This window comes from Babylonia areolata, chromosome 18 (assembly GCF_041734735.1).
Source record: "Babylonia areolata isolate BAREFJ2019XMU chromosome 18, ASM4173473v1, whole genome shotgun sequence".
Lineage (NCBI taxonomy): Eukaryota > Metazoa > Mollusca > Gastropoda > Neogastropoda > Buccinidae > Babylonia > Babylonia areolata.
The window spans coordinates 45,227,302-45,246,973 of NC_134893.1; the positions used below are offsets into that span (position 1 = coordinate 45,227,302).

General features: G+C 40.1%; 2 protein-coding genes across 5 annotated transcripts in view; one reads left to right on the top strand and one right to left on the bottom strand.

Annotated features, from left to right (window-relative positions):
• Positions 1-4,166, bottom strand: part of LOC143292834 (histone-arginine methyltransferase METTL23-like) — a 7,941-nt gene extending 3,775 nt beyond the window's left edge. Inside the window, exons 1-4 of one of the 4 annotated variants that reach the window (XM_076603450.1) lie at positions 3,977-4,166; positions 3,378-3,439; positions 2,437-2,541; positions 1,234-1,471 (exon numbers count right to left, since the gene is read on the bottom strand). In XM_076603450.1, coding sequence (XP_076459565.1) covers positions 1,234-1,471; positions 2,437-2,520 — 322 coding nt within the window. In that variant the 5' untranslated portion in view covers positions 2,521-2,541; positions 3,378-3,439; positions 3,977-4,166. Of the gene's footprint in view, positions 1-1,233; positions 1,472-2,436; positions 2,542-3,377; positions 3,512-3,976 lie in introns of all 4 variants that reach the window. The other 3 variants (XM_076603448.1, XM_076603449.1, XM_076603451.1) reach the window with 3 other exon arrangements.
• A 237-nt stretch (positions 4,167-4,403) lies between these two features.
• Positions 4,404-19,179, top strand: LOC143292836 (uncharacterized). Its single transcript, XM_076603452.1, has 10 exons — positions 4,404-4,522; positions 5,309-5,446; positions 6,396-6,500; positions 6,882-6,952; positions 7,709-7,781; positions 8,272-8,370; positions 8,726-8,962; positions 11,345-11,465; positions 14,607-14,673; positions 15,135-19,179. Exons 1-10 carry the CDS (start codon positions 4,412-4,414, stop codon positions 16,678-16,680), a joined length of 2,568 nt encoding a protein of 855 aa, XP_076459567.1. The 5' UTR covers positions 4,404-4,411; the 3' UTR covers positions 16,681-19,179.
• The last annotated feature ends 493 nt before the right edge of the window (positions 19,180-19,672 follow it).

Genomic DNA, 19,672 nt, shown 5'->3' on the forward strand with positions numbered 1-19,672 from the left:
CATGATAATGAAAATATTTGAGCAAAACAGTGAGTTTGTGTTATCCATTCTATCATCGTTCTATCAATTCTATCATTCAATGTTATAAGTATATCAGGGATGTGAGAGTGCAGAAAAGTGTACGCTTTAAAAAATTTTTTTTTTTTTTTTTTTAAGGAAAAAGAAGCATCTCAGATAGGCGTGACTGCCACAAAAAAACAAAAAAACAAAAACAAAAAAAAAAACAAACCCAGAGGCCATTCCATTTCCTAAGATCTGTGCAAATCTGGAAAGAAAACTGGGGAGGGGAAAAGGGGTGAAACTTCCGTATGATGTCATTGACAACAGCTGCTCTGACACTACTGGCGATGTGCTTGACAAAAAGAAAAGAAAATGGAAAGAAACCTACAGCCACACTCTTTTCATCTGTCCCAAAAATGAAAGGCCCTTTTCTTATCTGTTCTGTGTTGATGGAACTATTTAATGAAAGGCCCTTTTCTTATCTGTTCTGTGTTGATGAAACTAACTATAACGCCAAACATTATGCGCTACTTTCATCCAGCTGAGAGTCTATTCCGAGTCATTTTGATTAAATCTAGTGCACTTTGAAATAAAAACAAACACACAAACGCATTTTGAATTAACAACAAGAAACAAACAAAACATTCTCTCCTGTCATCAGGAGGGTACTGATGTCCTTATGGCCTGATGTGCTGATTTATGATTTTTCACACTGAACCTAGTTTTAAAAGGGAACACGCATGCACACACACACACACACACTGGTATATGCGCGTACATAGACACTACCACCCCACACAGACACAGATGCACACACATATGCACACAACCCCTCCTGCTACAGTACGCTTTTTAAATTTTTTTTTATTCAATCCCTCTCTGATCCCTATAAATTAAAAATGATAAAAAAGAAAACTGATGTTAAAATGGCACTAAATTCTTGGATAATCAGAAACAAAAAACGGTTTCCTTCTTCAGCCAAACACAACAGTAAATATGGAGGTTCCAGTGTTCCATTGCAACTGAAGCAATGGACGATGCAACAATTGCTTTCAGAGAAAAAAAGGAGCTGCTGTGCATTTCATTAGACCTGGTGCTGGTTTTGCCTCACCAAATGAACATACACATTCTAAATACCCATAAAAATCAACAAACAAACATTCATCTCACCCACCAAATGAGCACGCATGTACTAAATACCCATTAATAACAACAAGCAAACATTCATTTCACCTTTGGTGTCGTAGAAACAATCTGACCCAAGAATGATGTCCACTGCAGGAAGCTGGAGAAGGTGAGGAGTCACCAGACCCCACGTCAGTGGAATGATGGTCACATCTGTAAGCTGGTTGGCTTGAACACTCTCGTGACAATTGTGAAGACAGTGTGGGAAAAGGGCACAGTCACTGAGAATCACCTTGGCCCCACACTTGGCAGCTACCACACCACACAGAGCTGTTCCACTGCCTATCTGTGGACATAGGTGTACCATTCATATTGATGCCTATTTTAGCCCCCAAACAAAAGAACATAAAACACTACATCTGACATTGCCCAGTGTCATGCCGTAAGTCAACCCCAAGATTCTTTTTTTTCAAATTCAAAAATAGAAATAATGAACTGAAGCTGACAGTGAAACAATTACAGGCATAATATACATCATTGGTAACAAAACTTGAGTGTGTGCATACAAACATAACTGCATGCACATAAACCATCACACAAACACAAGCAAGACTGTCTTTGCCCCCTGCCTCATCCATGTTACACATGATCATACATCTCATGTAGTTTCATCATGATTTACAAAAATGATTTCAGTTCATAAACTTTGTCCAACCACCTAAAATGATTAAGCTCATGAACAAATAGAACAAAAGGGTAATTCATGTAGTGTTTTCGGTGCAACCAGTGTCTCTCGCATCACATTCCAGTGACTCTCGCATCACACTCGAAGTGTAAACCAAATAATAATAACACACAAATACACCGCAGCCTTCATTTGGGCTCTCTGCACCAAACACTTTCTACGTCACACCCATGCGCACATATCATTATGATAGTCATAGGCACATGACACTACAATTCATAGAGTAACAAATCTCCAAAACCCATTTAAAAAAGTGCATGTTCATACCATCACAATCTGATAAACGCTTCTTTTTCAGTTTCCAAACTGCTGACTTCCACTACAGATGCGGACACACTCAGTGTTTAAAACCCTGTTGTTGAAAGACCCATCTGACACTAATGCTGTAACTGTATAAGATGTGTAATAGTTTGTCCACTGATTAAAGTGACGTCAAGGGACAGAGACAAAACTATAATTTTTCATTGGAACTTGATGAATGCTAATGCAAGAGGCAAAAGCTAAGGAACTGCTAACTTTAGCTCATTTACAAGTGCTTCTTCCTCTCTCTACCATATAGCTTGTACCTCAAGAACAACTTTTCCTTGCACCTGTTGACGATGATTCCAGACATACTGAGCAAGGACTGGTGCACATGGCCAGGTGTACATACCATAATCTGGATCTGCCACCTACAAAGCACATAGGATTCTTTACGAAAATGTGCATAACAAAACATTGCATCATATAATGCGAATGACAAAGGTAACTGATGAAACAGATTCAACAAAAACAGATAAAAGTCTGGGATGCTGTAGAGTAAAGACACACAAAACTGTGCCAGTTATGTGTGTGTGTGTGTGTGTGTGTGTGTGTGTGTGTGTGTGTGTGTGTGTATACTGTGTATATGTGTGTGAGTTTGTTGTGTGTATACTGTGTGTGTGTGTCTGTGTATATGTGTGTCTATGTGTGTATGTAAGCTTATTCTTTGAAAGCATGTTGGGAAATGTTATCTTATTTATGTGGTGCACTTTAAAAAAAAAAAAAAAAAAGCAAAGAAAAAAAAAGCAAAAAAAAAAGAAGCAACAAATACAAAATAGAAGAAAAGAATTTATATCACACTCAGAATGCAAAATACAAATGTGTTGATATGGTACAGCTGTACAACCTCCCCACCCCCACCCCCCCCACACCACCCAAGAAAAGGAAGTTACTATATCAGAAGCAATAGAGATGTGGTTACAGTGTTGAATTTTCAATCAGTGTATTGAAGATCCTGGGTTTAATCCCTGCAGCACCTGGTGTGTTTAAGGTGGAGTTTTTCTGACCTATTTGGTCAAATATGTGCAAACCTGATTGTGCCTGAAGGTAAAATAAGATCCTGTTATTCATGTCAGAGTTTGACGGGTCATGGAAACACAGAAATACCCATGTTGAGTGCACCCATCACAACAAGAATAATCATGTATAACAGAATGCCTAATCTTATCCCAAACACACACACACACAGTCTTGACAGCAAAATCACCTCAGGAATGTTCACACTCAGGGTGGACTCTTCTGTATCATCTCCAAATGTGAAGGTCTTCACTGAAACAAACTTTTCATTTGTTTTCTCCAAATCTGCAGCTGCCCTGCTCTCCATATTTCAGTCCGAATCTGCTGACATTTCAACACCCATCCATATATATCTTTTTGAATTTCCAAGAATATCAAGTTTGAGAGATGTTTTTGTATTATATTCTTCTTACCCAACTCGTGAGAGCTGAGACCTGGTGTGTGTGTGTGTGTGTGTGTGTGTGTGTGTGTGTGATGTGATGTGAACCTGAAGGTGTCTTATAAAAGTACTGAACTGCTTTTCATATATACGTATTCTTTTAACATTGCCTTCTTTATCCAAGTGCAATGATACATTTTATAAAATGATTGTGTATACACTTACGGATTACACTTACAGTTTGAATCAAAAACAATCATCTGGAAAAAAAAAAAACAGAAAGAAAGGAAAAGACTGATTAGTTGCTTTACAACGAAATCTACACTACACTGAAAGTATAGTTTCCTATTTTATTTTCACTAATTTATTTATCAAACTTCGTATTTGTAACAGCAAACTGATTTAGTTACCTTCGGTTTCAGTTTCGTCGGGGTTATTTGATTTCAACAGTGTCAGCACGAATGAACTGATTAAATGTAAATATTATTGATTGATTGAAATATAAAGATAAAGGAAATTATTGGGGATCTTTTTGCTTCTCAGCAGCATCATATGGATTTTTTTCTTTCGAAGCAACACCAGTCCGTAGCCTACTTTGCGATTCACTTATCTCCCTTCGTAAATGACGTGCCCTCTAACCTCTCGGTTTCCCCCACCCCATCATCCCCTCACCCTCTCCTTTACAAACCCATGGAATATTTACATGTCGTGGAATGAAAATTAAAATAGACTATATGCAATAGCTATATATTAATTTTTAGTTTTCGACAACTGTAAAGGCGAAAAAAATATTTTAATTTAGCTGCTCTCGTTCATTTGTGAATTGCCATGGTATAGTTTTGAAGATGGCCGACGACAGCACACCAACAAACTGCAGACCGAAGAGATTGGCATCTATTCGTCGTTTCCAAAGTCAAGCACGTGAGAAGCGAGAAACAAGGAAGAAACTGAGACAGGTGTGTTGTTTGTCCATTCATTTAAGAGTTTAACATCGAAATTTAGTTTCATTGACTGGAGGCAGTTGAACTCGACTGACAATTTTTTGTCGGTTCTTCGACCTTTTCTTTTGTTGTCATGAACATTACAAATTAATTCCGCTTTGTTTTCATTCCTCTCTTTGTATAAAATTTCGACATTCCTTCTTTTTTGTTTGCTTTCTTCCAGAGTAGAATGTACACACAAGATTACATCATTATGCAAAGGGAAGTAATTTCTCCAAAAAAACAATGCTGACAGTGACACATGCTTGTGCTTGTCATATTCTGATATTGAATCTGTATGTTGTATAGTTTCAGTTTGCATTGATTGTATAATTTTTTTTCTCAAATTTTCTATAGCGTCTCTCTCTCTCCCTCTCCCTCTCTCTCCCTTCTGTCTCTAGTGTGTGTGTGTGTGTGTGTGTGTGTGTGTGCGCGCGCGCGCTTGTTTGTGTGTTACTGTGTGTGTGTGATTTTTCCTGCAGATCCTCCCATCAGTGACAGAATAATCAACATTTGATTGTGGTCAGTCTGTGGAAGGAAGGAAGGTGTGTGAGTGAGTGAGTGTGTGTGTGTGTGTGTGTGTGTGTGTGTGTGTGTGTGTGTGTGTGTGTGTGATACTTCATTGGTCTTCAGTCTAATCCAAAACATTTTTGTTATGCATCATTCTGTATAGAGATCTATATTTTTTGGGAGTGATTACCTTGCTTTCTAATACGTTCTATTCTATGGACCATGTTTGGTATCCATTTTTCTCCTGTCCAGGTTTCTAACATCTTAAAGAAGGAGGAAGCTGAACGTACAGAAGAAGAAATCTACACATTACATCAGCTTCCAGATATTGTGAAAACTGCAGAAAAAAATGCAAAGAGAAAGCTTCAACAAAAAGAAAGAATTCTGGAGGTAAGTGTCATTTGACATTGTAAAATTTTGTATGTAATTTTGTAAAATTTTGTATGCAACAAACTCATTGCATGATTTATGAATTATGCATGTGCATGCTGTTAGGGGCAGGTGATATTTTTAGATTGATTCAGTATTTTTTTTCAGTTGAAAATATACTAGAATTCTGTAAAGATGAACTTTCTGTTTTGCCCTTCCTAGCCCCTGCTAGTATTATCATTGTTTACTTATTTGTTCTATATAAATTTACTTGTTTACTGTTTACACTTCTTTTTATGTCATTGTTTTGCACAAAGCTAGCACAGGCTCTCAAGGTATGATCAGCGCATTGGGTTTATGTGAATATCAGGCAACTCCTTTTTAGTTTTATTTCTTTATTTCTTTAAAGCAGATGTGATGTACATGTACATGATATAGCACTGAAATGGATCAGTCTGCTCGCTTCGACACCTTGAAACTGAAACACCCCTTCTCCCCTTTCCTTACCTTGACAATCATATGATACACATTCATGTGTAAAACTGATTCAAAGGGATGAAGCTTTTTTTTTTTTTTTTTTTTTTTTTGCATGTTGATGTATAAGTTGAATTCTGTAATGACATTAACTTTCTTTTATGCCTTCCCCACTTCCTTTCGTTCCCTTCCCTACTTTGAGTGGCTTGACACTCACATTTACAGTTGTTCACATGTTCACATGTATGCATAAAACTGATCCATGGGGATGGAACTAAACAAAAGAAGAAACTTTTATAGTTATAGTATGTTGATGTATATATATAGAAATATAGAGAAACAATAACTTTGCTCTCCTTTGAGCTGACAATCATTATAGTATACTCAAATGTGTATGTACTACAACTGTTATACAATGATTATTGCATACAATGACACATGTATTGATTACAGATTATAATTTTTTTAAGATATGATATTCTTATTTTGATTTCAGATTGAAGATGAGCCTGATGTACTGGACCAAAAATGTCAAGAGCTGGCACAGATGTTGCTGTCTGCTAAAAGTGCAGTTGTATACACTGGTGCTGGCATCAGTACGGTATGTTGATCTATAGAAAATTTCCTTTTTCTCTTTATTTTCATTTGGCTCTTTTGTGCAAAGAAAGTGAGTGTGTAATGATCAATGTTTTGGTTGTGTGTGTGGTTGTGTGAATGTGTGTTTATCTATGAGTGTGTATATGTGTAAGTAATTTCTTATTTAAGTTTTTCGTTGACCAGGGGATAAACATGGTTTTGAATTGGTCTTTTAGGTTTAATTATCATTTTGGATATGTCGGGGATTTTTTTTTTATTGATATATTTGTGTGTATATATTTTGATCCTGAAGTTGAAGCCTTTAATGTCAGTCTGGAGATGGGCCCACGAGGTCTGCTGGGCTGTCACAGCATGAACTGAATTTTGTGTTTGCATGTGTGCGCAGGCTGCTTCTATTCCTGACTACAGGGGCCCTAATGGTGTTTGGACCCTGCTGAGAAAAGGGCAGTCTTTGAGGTACTTACAAATTATTTCAATGTCCTCTTAAACACACAGATACAGTCTGCACAGAGGGAAGACTTGGACAGTCAAGACTCAATCAAATGGATAGTTTAGACCTTGGTCATGCATGGTCGATATGGTAGCTTTTAAAGCACATGATAATTGTATAAAGTGTCTAGGAATTTCAGTGAGGATTGTTTGTGTTTTTGTGTGTGTGTGTGTGTGTGTGTGTTACGTCCTGTCATCATTTCTGTAAGTGTTGGGGTTCATCAGTTAAAAGTTAGTGAAACTCACAATCTTCCTTATGAATAACTTACCAAACCAAGAAAGACAAGAAATTTAAAGGTTAAAACCATATTCTTATTATCAGATATATACATATGAATTTCATTGTTCAAGTTTTCATTGGAAAAATAGGTATCTTTGGGTGGATATTATTTCTTAACGAAGGAAGCCAAATGTTTTCTAGTTCTATATGTGCATTTGTTGCTTATTTATATGCATGTGTGTAATCCTTTGATAAAGTTGTTAATGGAAAGGTTTTTCTGCAAGATGATTGTAAGAATACAAGCTTTTGGATTGGTCTTTGCGTTTCATTGCTTTTCCGATTGAAAAAAAAAAGGTCAGTGGAAAAAGTGTTGGATGTTGTATGTTCATTTGCTGTAAATTCTGTGTGGCACACCAGTGACTTTTCATGGAGTTGAGGGAGAAGGAGTATAATGTTTTGTTAGGAGTGTTTCTTGTAATGAAACATTTATGCTTTGTTTTCAGAGCTCAAGATCTCGTTGACGCTGAACCAACATATACTCATATGTGCATCACTAAGCTTTTCAAAATGGGCAGAGTGAGTTCTTTCTTTTTAAATTAAGATTTTAAGCAGTTAAAGTATGTTTATGTCAGAATACAGTGGCTGTGATGAATGGTTGGCCTAATACAGTGCGCAAGTCCCAACACAGTAACAGCCCATTTTAGAATAAAAAAAATTGCATCTTGAATTAAATTGAAAGTAAAAATTTTGAAGGATTCCTCAAAATTTCAGATTTATTTTTCATGAGATGTTGAAATTGCAGAGAACCTTGCCTTTAGTGGCATTTTCCAGTTATTTGCCTTGAAGTTGAATGATTTTTTTTTCCCCGTTGTGTACCCTTACAAAGATGGATTTGCAGTCTCATTAAAAGTGTAAGGTCTATCATCAGTGTACTTCACCCTCATGGGTAAACTCCACTGACACTTTTTCATGATGTAATCTGTATACATACATGACAGCTGTCTCTGTCAGCCAGTTTGGCTTATTTGTGGAGTGCTTGAGCTTACCGCTGTGTTTATGATTGCAGGTGAAATACCTTGTTTCCCAGAACTGCGACGGTCTTCATATACGCAGTGGTTATCCTCGCACCTCTATGTCAGAGGTCCATGGCAACATGTTCATTGAGGTTGGCTTTTTTGTTTTGTTACAACTTACAGTGATCCTTGTGCTGGTTGATGATATAATTATATTCTATGGTTATTGGAAATGATCATGGTGAGTTCAGGTGTGGAAGTAATCACCTGTACTGTAGTTGGTTTGTGGAGAAAAAATGGAAAAGCCGAAAGAGGAATCAGATTTCTTTTTGTTTGCATTTTTACCTCACCACTGTTTTGCCTTTACCTAACCAGTCTGTGTTCATGTCATTAGAATCTAAGCCACCCAGAGAGAAAAGAGCGTTTTGTATTTGCTTTTTGAAGTTCTGTTCTCTCTGTTTCCAGTTTCACCTTTCTTGCTTTGAAATGGATTGGCCTGGTTTTCAGATTTGCAAGAACTGCAAGCCACAAAAGGAGTATCTGAGGTTGTTTGATGTAACGGAGCGCACAGCCAAAGGGCGGCACAAGACTGGTCGCACATGCAGCAAATGTGGAAAAGAGCTGGTGGACAGCATTGTGCATTTTGGGGAAAAGGGAGGGCTCAAGTCTCCGTACAGGTGGAAACAGGCTGTCAGAGCTGCCAGCAAGTCCGACCTGATCATCTGTTTGGGATCTAGCTTGAAGGTATATCAGTCTATCCATCCAACGATATGTCTATCGGTCTTATTTATGTATCTGTCTATTTGTCTGTATCTATATCTATCAATCTGTCTGTCTGGCCGTCTGTCTCCCTGTCTGTCTATCTATCTGTTAATCTACCACTATCTGTTAATAACAATACTAATAACAAAGGACCCCAACGCAGCAGTACAGAACATCACAGCCAAGTACAACACAAGAATACATTTGTTCTTGGGAACTAATTTACAGTGAATTTTCAGTATCTTGTTTTCCTTTTCACTTTTGTTCTTCTTGCACATATTGGTGTGTTCACCAGCCTGCTTCCAAAGACCCCCCTCAAATCCTTCACTGGGGAAGTAATCAACGATCCTATCCAGCAGATGGAGAGATGGGCGGAACACTGCTCCGACCTCTACTCCACAGAAAACATGGTGTCCAACTCAGCCCTCGATGCCATCAAGTGCATGCTGGTCATGGGAGAACTTGATGCAGAGCCAACTGAGGACGAACTCAGCAAGGCCATTAACAGCCTGACATCAGGCAAGGCACCTGGCAGCGACGGAATTCCCCCAGACCTCATTAAACACTGCAAGATAACTCTTCTGCATCCTCTGCACACAGTCCTCTGTCAGTGCTGGAATGAGGGAACTGTGCCGCAGGATATGAGGGACGCCAAGATCATCACCCTGTACAAAAACAAGGGTGAAAGGAGTGACTGCAACAACTACAGAAGCATCTCGCTTCTCAGCATTGTAGGCAAAGTCTACGCTTGGGTCCTAATCTGCCTGCAGAAACTGGCCGAATGTGTTTATCCGGAATCACAGTGCGGTTTCCGAGCAGAGAGATCCACGGTTGACATGATCTTCTCCCTTCGCCAAATCCAGGAGAAGTGCAGAGAGCAGATGATGCCCCTGTATGTCGCATTCATTGACCTCACCAAGGCCTTTGACCTAATCAGCAGAGACGGCCTTTTCAGGCTCTTTGAAAGATCGGCTGCCCCCCCCAAACTGCACAGCCTGATTGAGTCCTTCCACTCCAACATGAAAGGGACGGTGCAGTTTAATGGTAACCTCTCCAAGCCCTTCGACGTACGCAGCGGTGTCAAACAAGGCTGCGTCCTCACCCCCACCCTATTTGGAATCTTCTTTGCTCTCCTCCTGAGGCATGCGTTCAGCACAGCACAAGAAGGGATCTATCTGCGGACCAGATCAGATGGCAGGCTCATCAATCTCACCCGCCTCAGAGCAAGGACAAAAGTCCACGAAGCCCTCATCAGAGACATGCTCTTTGCTGACTATGCTGCAGTTGTGACCCACACCCAGCGGGACTTGCAGTCACTAATGGACTGCTTCTCCCAGGCCTGCAAAGATTTTGGTCTGACCATCAGTCTCAAGAAGACAAACGTTCTAGGCCAAGACACGCCATCTCCACCAGCCATCACCATTGATGACTACGAGTTTGAAGCCATCCATCAATTCACTTACCTCAGGTCCACCATCACCGACAACCTCTCCCTTGACACCGAGATCGACAAGAGGATCGGGAAGGCAGCCACAACGCTACCCCGCCTCACACAAAGAGTGTGGACAAATTCCAAGCTGACCACGAAGACAAAAATGGCTGTATACAACGCCTGCGTCCTCAGCACCTTGCTGTAAGGCAGTGAGGTGTGGACCACACATGCTCTTCAGGAGAAAAGGCTCAATACCTTCCATCTGAGAAGCCTATGGCGCATACTCGGCATCTCCTGGCAAGACAAGGTGACAAACACTGAAGTCCTGACTCGCGATGGCCTCCCGACCATGTATACCATGCTGAGACAGCATTGGCTGTGCTGGCTGGGCCACATTTGCCGCATGGAAGATGGTCGCATCCCAAAAGACATCCTTTATGGAGAGCTCGCCACAGGACAGAGAAGCATCGGCTGCCCACTGGTGAGATACAAAGAGGTTTGCAAACGTGACATGAAGGTGCTTGAGATCAACACTAAGTCCTGGGAGGACCTTGCAGATGACCGCAACAGATGGAGAAGCACTCTCAAGAATCGGCTACTGATTGGTGAGGACAAACTGTCAGCTGCTGCAGCAGAAAAGCTCGCTCGCAGAAAAGGGATGGCAGCCAACAGACCAGTATCACCTTACACCTGTGACCGTTGCGATAGAGACTGTCTCTCTCGCATCGGTCTCTACAGTCACAGGCGACAGCCCAATTAGACATTAGGTCGGATATACTCTATCCATGGTCAGCCATGACCGAAGGAGGCCTACTACACCAGCCTGCTTCCAAAGACGGTACTTGTCTCGGAGATCACTATTCTGATAGACAGAAAATACTCAACTTTCATTCACTAATCACAGAATCCATGGACTTGAACTCTTTGTACAGGTATTGCGTCGCTATCCATGTCTGTGGAGGATGGACATTCGACCAGAGCAGCGTCCTAAGCTGGTCATTGTGAACTTGCAGTGGACACCGAAAGATGAGCAGGCCAGTCTTAAGATCCACGGTAAGACCAGAAGAAAAGACCTGACACATACTGTTAAATCTGTGCGAGCTGTTTGGTTGTGTTTCTGCATATGTAGAATATAACTAAAGTAAAACATAGCCCTGTATAGTAAGTAGTTTAAGTGTGACTATGTACATGTATGCATTCATAGAGACACTCAGACAGTCATTGAATATAAATTCCCCCACACTCACTCACATATCACACATACCGCATCAGATCTCATGACATTGGAACCTTTGACAGACTATCATTATGTGGTACTGTCAGCAGCAGTATCTTCATGTTTACATCATCATTGCCGGTGTGTTCAAAGCTCCGGGTGGGTAAGGGGATTAGGCCTTCGCAGCACAGGTTTCATTCCAGACACTTTCTGATGTGTGTATTTTTTAGTTATCAGTTTGGTTGATGCTGTCTGTATTTTAAAATGATTAAGTATGCTTCATCAGGCATTTTAAAGAGAATGGCCTTGTTAAAAAAACATGAAGTGGTATGTAACTGGATTTACTGGTGTACTTGTAACTGGCCAAAAGTTTTGTTAGAATTTAGCATGGGAGCATGACTGTCATTCCTTTCTCTCTTTATTTCTCAATGGAATGTTGGTGAAGTGGTAACATGTCCACTTAAGAAGTGAGAGAATCTGAGTGCACTGGTTTGAATCTCACTCACCAGTATTTTCATTCCCACTACTAGACCTTGAGTGGTGTTTTGGACGCTAGTCATTTGGATGATATGATAAACTGAGGTCCTGTGTACAGCATACATTTTAAAAACAAATACACTTACATGCAGGAAAAAGAAGTTGGAACAGTCAGTGTAGTGACATGCTGTCCCTGGGAAGAGTAAGCCGAATTTCACACAGAGAAATCTGTTGTTACAAAAGAGGTATACAATACGATAAAATATACTACACGAAACATTACATAACAGTGTATATTTTTGTAATGTGTTCTTTGTGTTCTTGACGTACATTTCTCTCTTTTCTTTTTTAACTTAAAAAAATGCAAAGACAGGTTTTCCTGTGAAAATGGGTAACCCAAAATTTAGTTATTTGAGAACTGTTTTTCATATGTGATGAAGTAAGACACAGGGTAGGAAGAGAGGGGTGGGGGGTTATGTGTGGATTTGTCAGCCGCCTTTGACACGATAGACCATTCAATCCTTCTTTCCCGTCTTCATTTTACATTTGGTATCAACGGCACTGTTCTAAACTGGTTCAAATCTTATCTCACTGATCGATTCCAGTCTGTCATTGTTGATAATTTCCAGTCTGAACCCGTTAAAATTGAACATGGAGTCCCACAGGGATCTGTTTTAGGCCCAGTGCTCTTCACACTGTACACTGCTCCTCTCGCTGAAATTATCAACCGCCATAATGTCAGTCATCATTCTTATGCTGATGACACTCAACTCCAGAAGAGTGATACACCTGAAAAACTGTTGTCGCTCTTGCAAGAAACATCTAACTGCTTCCTGGATATTCAAAATTGGATGACTCTAAATAAGTTACAATTGAACGCGGACAAAACTGAAGCAATGATCATAGGAACTAAACAAAAACTCTCTTCCATTACAACTAATACAATCAAACTTGGCAGTACATCCATCCCTCTGTCCACTTCAGTCAGGACCTCGGCGTTGTCCTTGACAACACACTGTCCATGCAAACATTTATCAATCAGACATGTCAATCCTGCTACTGTCAACTGCGGCGCATCAGTTCCATCCGGAAATATCTGTCCACTGACGCAACATCTAGACTTGTCGTTTCTCTCATTCTCTCTCGCCTTGACTACTGTAACTCTCTATTGTCTGGTTTGCCTGCTTCATCCATTCAGTCCCTTCAGCGCATACAAAATTCTGCTGCCCGACTCGTCCTCAGAAAGAAAAGATCTGAGCACACCACTCCTCTTTTGCAACATCTCCACTGGCTCCCTGTCTCACACCGAATAAAGTACAAGATCAGCACTCTATGCTACAAATGTATTCACAAATCAGCCCCTTCCTATCTCTGTGGCTGCCTTCACCTCTACACTCCATCTCGCTCACTACGATCAGCTTCGGATCCACTCCACTTACACATACCCAGATTCAAACTCTCGACTGTTGGCCACCGTTCTTTCTCTGTCTCTGGACCTTGCAATTGGAATGAACTTCCTCTTTCGCTTCGTCAAGTCTCCACACTCAGCTCTTTCAAGTCTGGCCTTAAAACCCACCTCTTCCCAAAATCGCCTCCCTTCCCTGCCTCTTCCTTGTCTTTTTAGATTTTTTTTTTTTTTTTTTTTTTTTTTCAGTTTTAGAGTTATGCTTGCGTGAGAATGACTGGTGCGAAAGCGCTTTGATTTGTTTATGCACAAGATTTAGCGCTATATAAGTACCATTATTATTATTATTATTATTTAATTTGGAGGAACGTGGATAGATAAAAGGGAGAATAGGATTAAAGGAAATAAAACATTAACAGAATTGAAAGATCCATGCTCAGACCAGTGACAAAAGGAGGCCAATCACAAAGGGTTTTTCTATAGTTTTATTAACGACTGACTATCGTACATTTACAATAGCTAAATAAAGAAAAGAAGAGAGGACAAGAAGACAGTGCAGCATTGTTGTGAGACGCTTGCCTTTGGGGAGAGACACACACGGGACAGGCTATGGTCGCAGGCAGGTGAATGTGAAGACTGTCTTTGCTGCTCTGCAAAATTTTGACCAGTCTCAGTACACTGTTAGTGGAGCCTTGGAAGTGTCCCACTGCTCTCCTCAGTTTTCCTCTTCTTTTCCTTCTTTTTTGTATAACTATTGTTACAAAACAGTAGAAAACCCCTTGTGACTGGCCTCTATATGTCCCTGGCCTGTGCTTGGTTCCTTTCATCCTTTAAATTCTCTTTTTCATTATTTTAATCCAAATTCCTTCATATGAATCCAGAACAACCTGTTACCCTACCCTTACCACCTCAGCACACTTTGTTACATTTTTAGGGTCACCATTAGGATTGTATAGCGATCTTTCACCTCTTTAATTCTTAAATCATTTCATTCTCCACATCTAAATTCAATCCAAAACAACCACCACCAACCCTTCACACCTGGTATCTTACCCCATCACACATAAACAGGCTATGTTGGTATGAATTGTTTCAGGTCGATGTGACGATGTTCTGAAGCGAGTAGCCCAGCACATTGGTCTTACTGTGCCAGCCTATCGCAGGTAAGGTCTAAAAAATAGTTCAAGCCTGGAACACATTTTACATGAAGAACCTGAACCAGACTGAAAGGTTTACTGAACACACTTACCTCACAAACACTTCATTAAAAGTGAAGTAACATTTTTAATGGATGATGTATTACAATTTTTTTGCCATCTCAGTTATATTGTCCCTCTAGAAAGGTTTCTTTTTTCTTTGGGGTGTGTGTGTGTCTGTTTAGTTAAAGCATCCTTTAAAATTATTTTACTTGTTATTATCGTCTGCCACATTTCACAGGGAGTTGTCAGACCTTGCATGAATATGATTTTAGTTTCAAGAAAGAGAAAACAGCAGTCATGTTCTTGTGATATTTTTTAGTGGATATGAAATAAATTCTGTATTTCGGATGTAAAGGACCGGATTGAAAAAACATAGGTATTGTGAAAAGAAGTGGTGTCAGCAGCCTGTCTTTTGTGTGATGCAGGGAGGAGGACCCTCTGTTCCGACTGCAGGCCCCAGTACAGAAAGGAGAGGAGCACTTTGCCAGCAAGAGGTCCCTAGAGACGTCAAGCCTCACCAGCAACAACCAGAGAAAAAAACCCCACAAAGTGCCCAAAAATGAGTCAGCCCAGCCATCCGGTCACCAAGGAAAAAACAGAGTTGCCAACCCTGATGGACAAGGTCACAGTTTTCAAGCCTTCAAATCAATCAATAATTTCCTTGATCACGTCACAAAAACGGAAGGATCTTTTTCCAGAGCCAAACTCTTGTACTTACCCATTTCAGATTCAGATCCCGCTTTTCAAGTTGGTCACATGTTGAATTCAGAGTCGCTGTCCGAGAATAAGTTCATTCCTCTGGCAGAGACAAAGAACACAGGAAAAAAGTTCTTCCCTCATGTAGTGTCAGAGTCTGAAAATGGGTCTTCCTTTAGTCTTGCAGTTGATGGTGAGAACCGACACATTCCTGACCCAGTACGTGTGAAGCTGGAACAGATGCTGATGGAGCGAGGTGTGATCAAGAGCTCTGCGAACATGACGTCCATTGGCAGGGCATCACTGGTGCAGAACACACCTTCCGACAGTGCCACCACCTCTGTGCCCAGTATTAACAGTTTTCTGCACCACATTGAAGGGCATGGAGCTGTGCAGCGACAACACTCCCACCCCAACCTCTGTCATTTGCTCATCTCTGACCCTATCCACCCAAAGCTGCTGTCGTCATTGTCGTCGCACAAGGGGGATCAGGAAGTGTTCCGTGTAGACCTGTCCACCAGCCCCATTAGCATTAGCACCACCCACTGTACCCCTCATGCTGCACCACCTCTCAGCATGGCTGATACCATATCCACCACTCAGGGACCCAACGCACAAAATCCACCTGGGGCTTCCATTTCAGACTATGCAAAACTTGTGCACAATGTACGTTTTGACCATTCCTACTCCAGACCTGCTCACAAAGCCTGTCCAGCACGGAAAATGCAAAGTAATATCAGGGACTCCTTGCCTTGCTCATTGAACACTCGGGTGTTACAACAAATGCAGGGGGGTTCTCTCTCTTCATCACCAGCATCTGTGATAGCTTCCTCCAGTTACGATCCATGGACTATAAATGACAGCAGCAGTGAACAAGGTGGTGTGCATAGTTCCCAGAAGCTACAGGGGGACACAAACTCTAACCTAGCACTTCTCGATCACCATCTTCCTTATGCTGTGAACCCTGCTGGCAGTCAACTTCCAGAGAAGGTGGTGGTCAACCTGAGCCCTGGTGTGGCCTTTGCCTTTCACTGTCCTGCTCTGTCCAGAACCCCAACTATGCAGCAACACCAAGAAATCAGGGTACCTAGTTCAGAACAACCGTCAGTGTCTTCTAGTGGCTGTGACTCCAGTTTTGCTAGTAGGACTAGGGATGGTGAGATGAGTGACGAGGACTCAGAGAATTACCAGACCTCAGGGAAGAGGAAAAGGCTGGTATCTGTTCCTGGCTGGTTTGGGAAAGGTTTGAGAGTCAGGAGAAAGCGCACTGCGTGATTTGATCGGATGCTGTGCTGTGTTATTTATTTTTTTCTTTTTTGTTGTTGTGTATTTGGGGTGTATGTATTAGAATGCTTAAATGCACGCCCGTGGGTACATCTGTGTGTGTGTGTGTGTGTTTGTGTGTGAAAAACTTGTTAGTCTACTTTTTACCATAGTGGTTTAAAAGTAGTAGCAGAATTTTCAGGTCACCTTTGTGATTGATACAAACAGATGCAAAGACTGACACTACCAAGGTAGAAATAGTTTACAACCCCCCAACCCCCCCCAAAAAAAACAACAACAACAACAACAACAACAAACAACCACCAAACCCCTCCAAAAAAAACCGAAAAAAGAAACAAAAACAAGAAAACAAAAACCCCCACCCAAATAAACCAGAGAAGTAAATTAAGAGTACATAGAACTAGAAGAAAAAGGTTTTAGTTTTAGACTGTTCTTCAATTTCAGCAATTTACCTCCATTAGATCAGTAAGAGACATAAAGAGGTAACTGAATATCAACAGGAAATCCTGGAATGTATGTACATAAAATAATGTTTTGTTTAGAATTCTCTACTGAAAAAGAAAAGAGTAAAAGAAAAGATAAGTGACAGTTACTCTTTTTCAGAATGTTGCCATGGCCATATTTATCAAACGAATGCTGGTTATCCTGGAACTGGTATCATTCTGCTGGCTGCTTCCCTTTCCCACAGCTTTTTTTCATTAAATTACAAGCGGCTTAAACTAACTGGAATGTAGATTAAGTATCACTTGACACATCCGTATTGCGCTCCTTTCACATTCTGATCTAGTTTTTTCTGTCCTGCCTTCGTAACACCTCACTTTTAATGTGTACAGATTGAATTATATGTTTTCCAGTACTGTTCTGATTTTGTGGAGAATACTCAGTTTACTGACAAATTGTGTGTGCGTTTGTGTGTGTCTGTGTGTGTGTCTGTGTGTGTGTGTGTGTGTGAAAATTTGAAAAAAATGATATTTGTGCAGATGATAGTCTAGAGTGAGTGTCTGTGTGTGTGTGTGTGTGTGTGTGTGTGTGTGTGTGTGTGTGTGAAAATTTGAAAAAAATGATATTTGTGCAGATGATAGTCTAGAGTGAGTTAGACTTAGAGATAATGTGGGTATTATATAATTTGCTGCAAGTCCAAGAGAGACAGTCCAGAGCTGAAACATAACTTTACAGAACAGGCAGTTTAATCTCGTTTTATTTAATTGTCTTTGATCAAAATTTGAAATACTTTGTATTCCAGTACATTTTAATAATTGTATCTTTTATTATTATTATTATTTTATTATTATAATAAACATTTTTTGGTGGGAAGTGTTGGAAGGTGTGGAGATTAAATCTGAAGGAGAATTTGATCATGTATTTGTCATAATTTGAAGGTCTCATTATAGCTCTTGATTCCAAAGTAGATTTGATCACTTATTTGCCTTTGAAATAAAAGGTTCGTTAAAAAATCTCTCAAAATGTGCATTATTTCATTTTCAGTAATCCAGGAAATACTCTATTTTACCTTTTAGAACTCACTTTCATACATTCTTAAGTGTATGAAGATGCCTCATCTGTATTTGATTTCACCTAACCTTCCTCTTGAGAAATGGGAATAGTTATCATCATGAGCTAATCACACCCAGAAACTGGAAAAGTCACAAGCCAGTCATGACCAGTTGATACAACTGTACATGAGGAGAGAGAAAGAAAGAGTGCAGTGCATTTGTTAGTGTTTGTGTGTAGTGTGTGCGCATAGGAGAGAGAGAGAGAGAGCGTTCATGTAACACATACATGTACATGGTGAGAGAGAGCATGTATTTGTGAATGTGTGCGAGCAATGAAATTCTCAGTGATGTATTTTATCAGGAACAAATCCCACTCCTGCTTGGAAACGAAGGCAGTCACCGCCTGATAGAGTGTTACCTCTACATGCTGATAAACAACCAATTTTTTGCTCAAAGGTGGAAAAATGGGGCGTAAATAAGTGATCCAGAATTACTTTTTTGAATGTTCATTTGAATTAAAATATCTGTGTTATTATATGAGCGTTCACTGACAAGTGAGGATTGTGGTTGTTTTCAGTGGGTTTCATGTTAATCCATTCATTGATATGCCCCTTCAAACTTTTTTCTGTTTTAATAACGACATTATGTTCACTTCCCACAACTCATGCTCAGAATCGTGGACAGATGATTGAGACCAGGATTTTGACAACTGGGAAAAAAAAAGGTTTACAAATCAGAGAGCATCATTGCTATGTACAAGGTCCAGGGGAAGCAATTCGGGTGCCCACTCACCCGTGCTGAATTTCAAACGGATCTCAGCCTGCTAACTTGTGCAATGCATTTTGGTTTTTCATTTTGATGTGTGTTCATTTTGCTCTTGATGTGGTGTGTGTGTATAGAAATCTGTTCACGAGAATGACCCTTCCATGATTTTATCTTTCCTTTATAAGCTTGGAGTGTGAGCTTCCAGAAAGAGATTAATGCCAAATAAAATTTCTTGAAGCCAAATTGCTATTATGTGTACATGGTTTGATATTGATTTTTTTTTTTCTGGAATGGATGAGCTGGAGTGGAAAGCTGAACACACACAATATCAGTTATTGCCAGGTATGTTCATGAGTTGCATATGAGTACTTTTTGGGGAGGTGTCTGTTCCTGCTCACAAACACACGCACTTACTCTGTGTGCACTTGAATGTGCACACCTATACATGTGTACATTCATTCACTTCATTCTCTTTCTCTTTCTCCAAACATATCACAAATGCATGCATTCATTAATGCACACACATACAGAGTGTATGTATATATCTGCACACACATACATACACACACACACACAGACACATGCACACACAAACGACACACATACATGCACACACACATACATGCACATGCGCGCGCACACACTCATACACACATTGTAAAATGATTAAATAACATGATTATTAGATAAACACAATTTCAGAATGCAAGATGTTTTTGTAAAAT

Coding starts and splice junctions, on each gene's coding strand:
- LOC143292836 (XM_076603452.1), top strand. CDS start 4,412: ATGGCCGACGACAGCACACCAACAAACTGCAGACCGAAGAGATTGGCA. Junction 6,501..6,881: donor CTGGTGCTGGCATCAGTACG/GTATGTTGATCT, acceptor ATGTGTGCGCAG/GCTGCTTCTATTCCTGACTA. Junction 11,466..14,606: donor GGCCAGTCTTAAGATCCACG/GTAAGACCAGAA, acceptor GAATTGTTTCAG/GTCGATGTGACGATGTTCTG.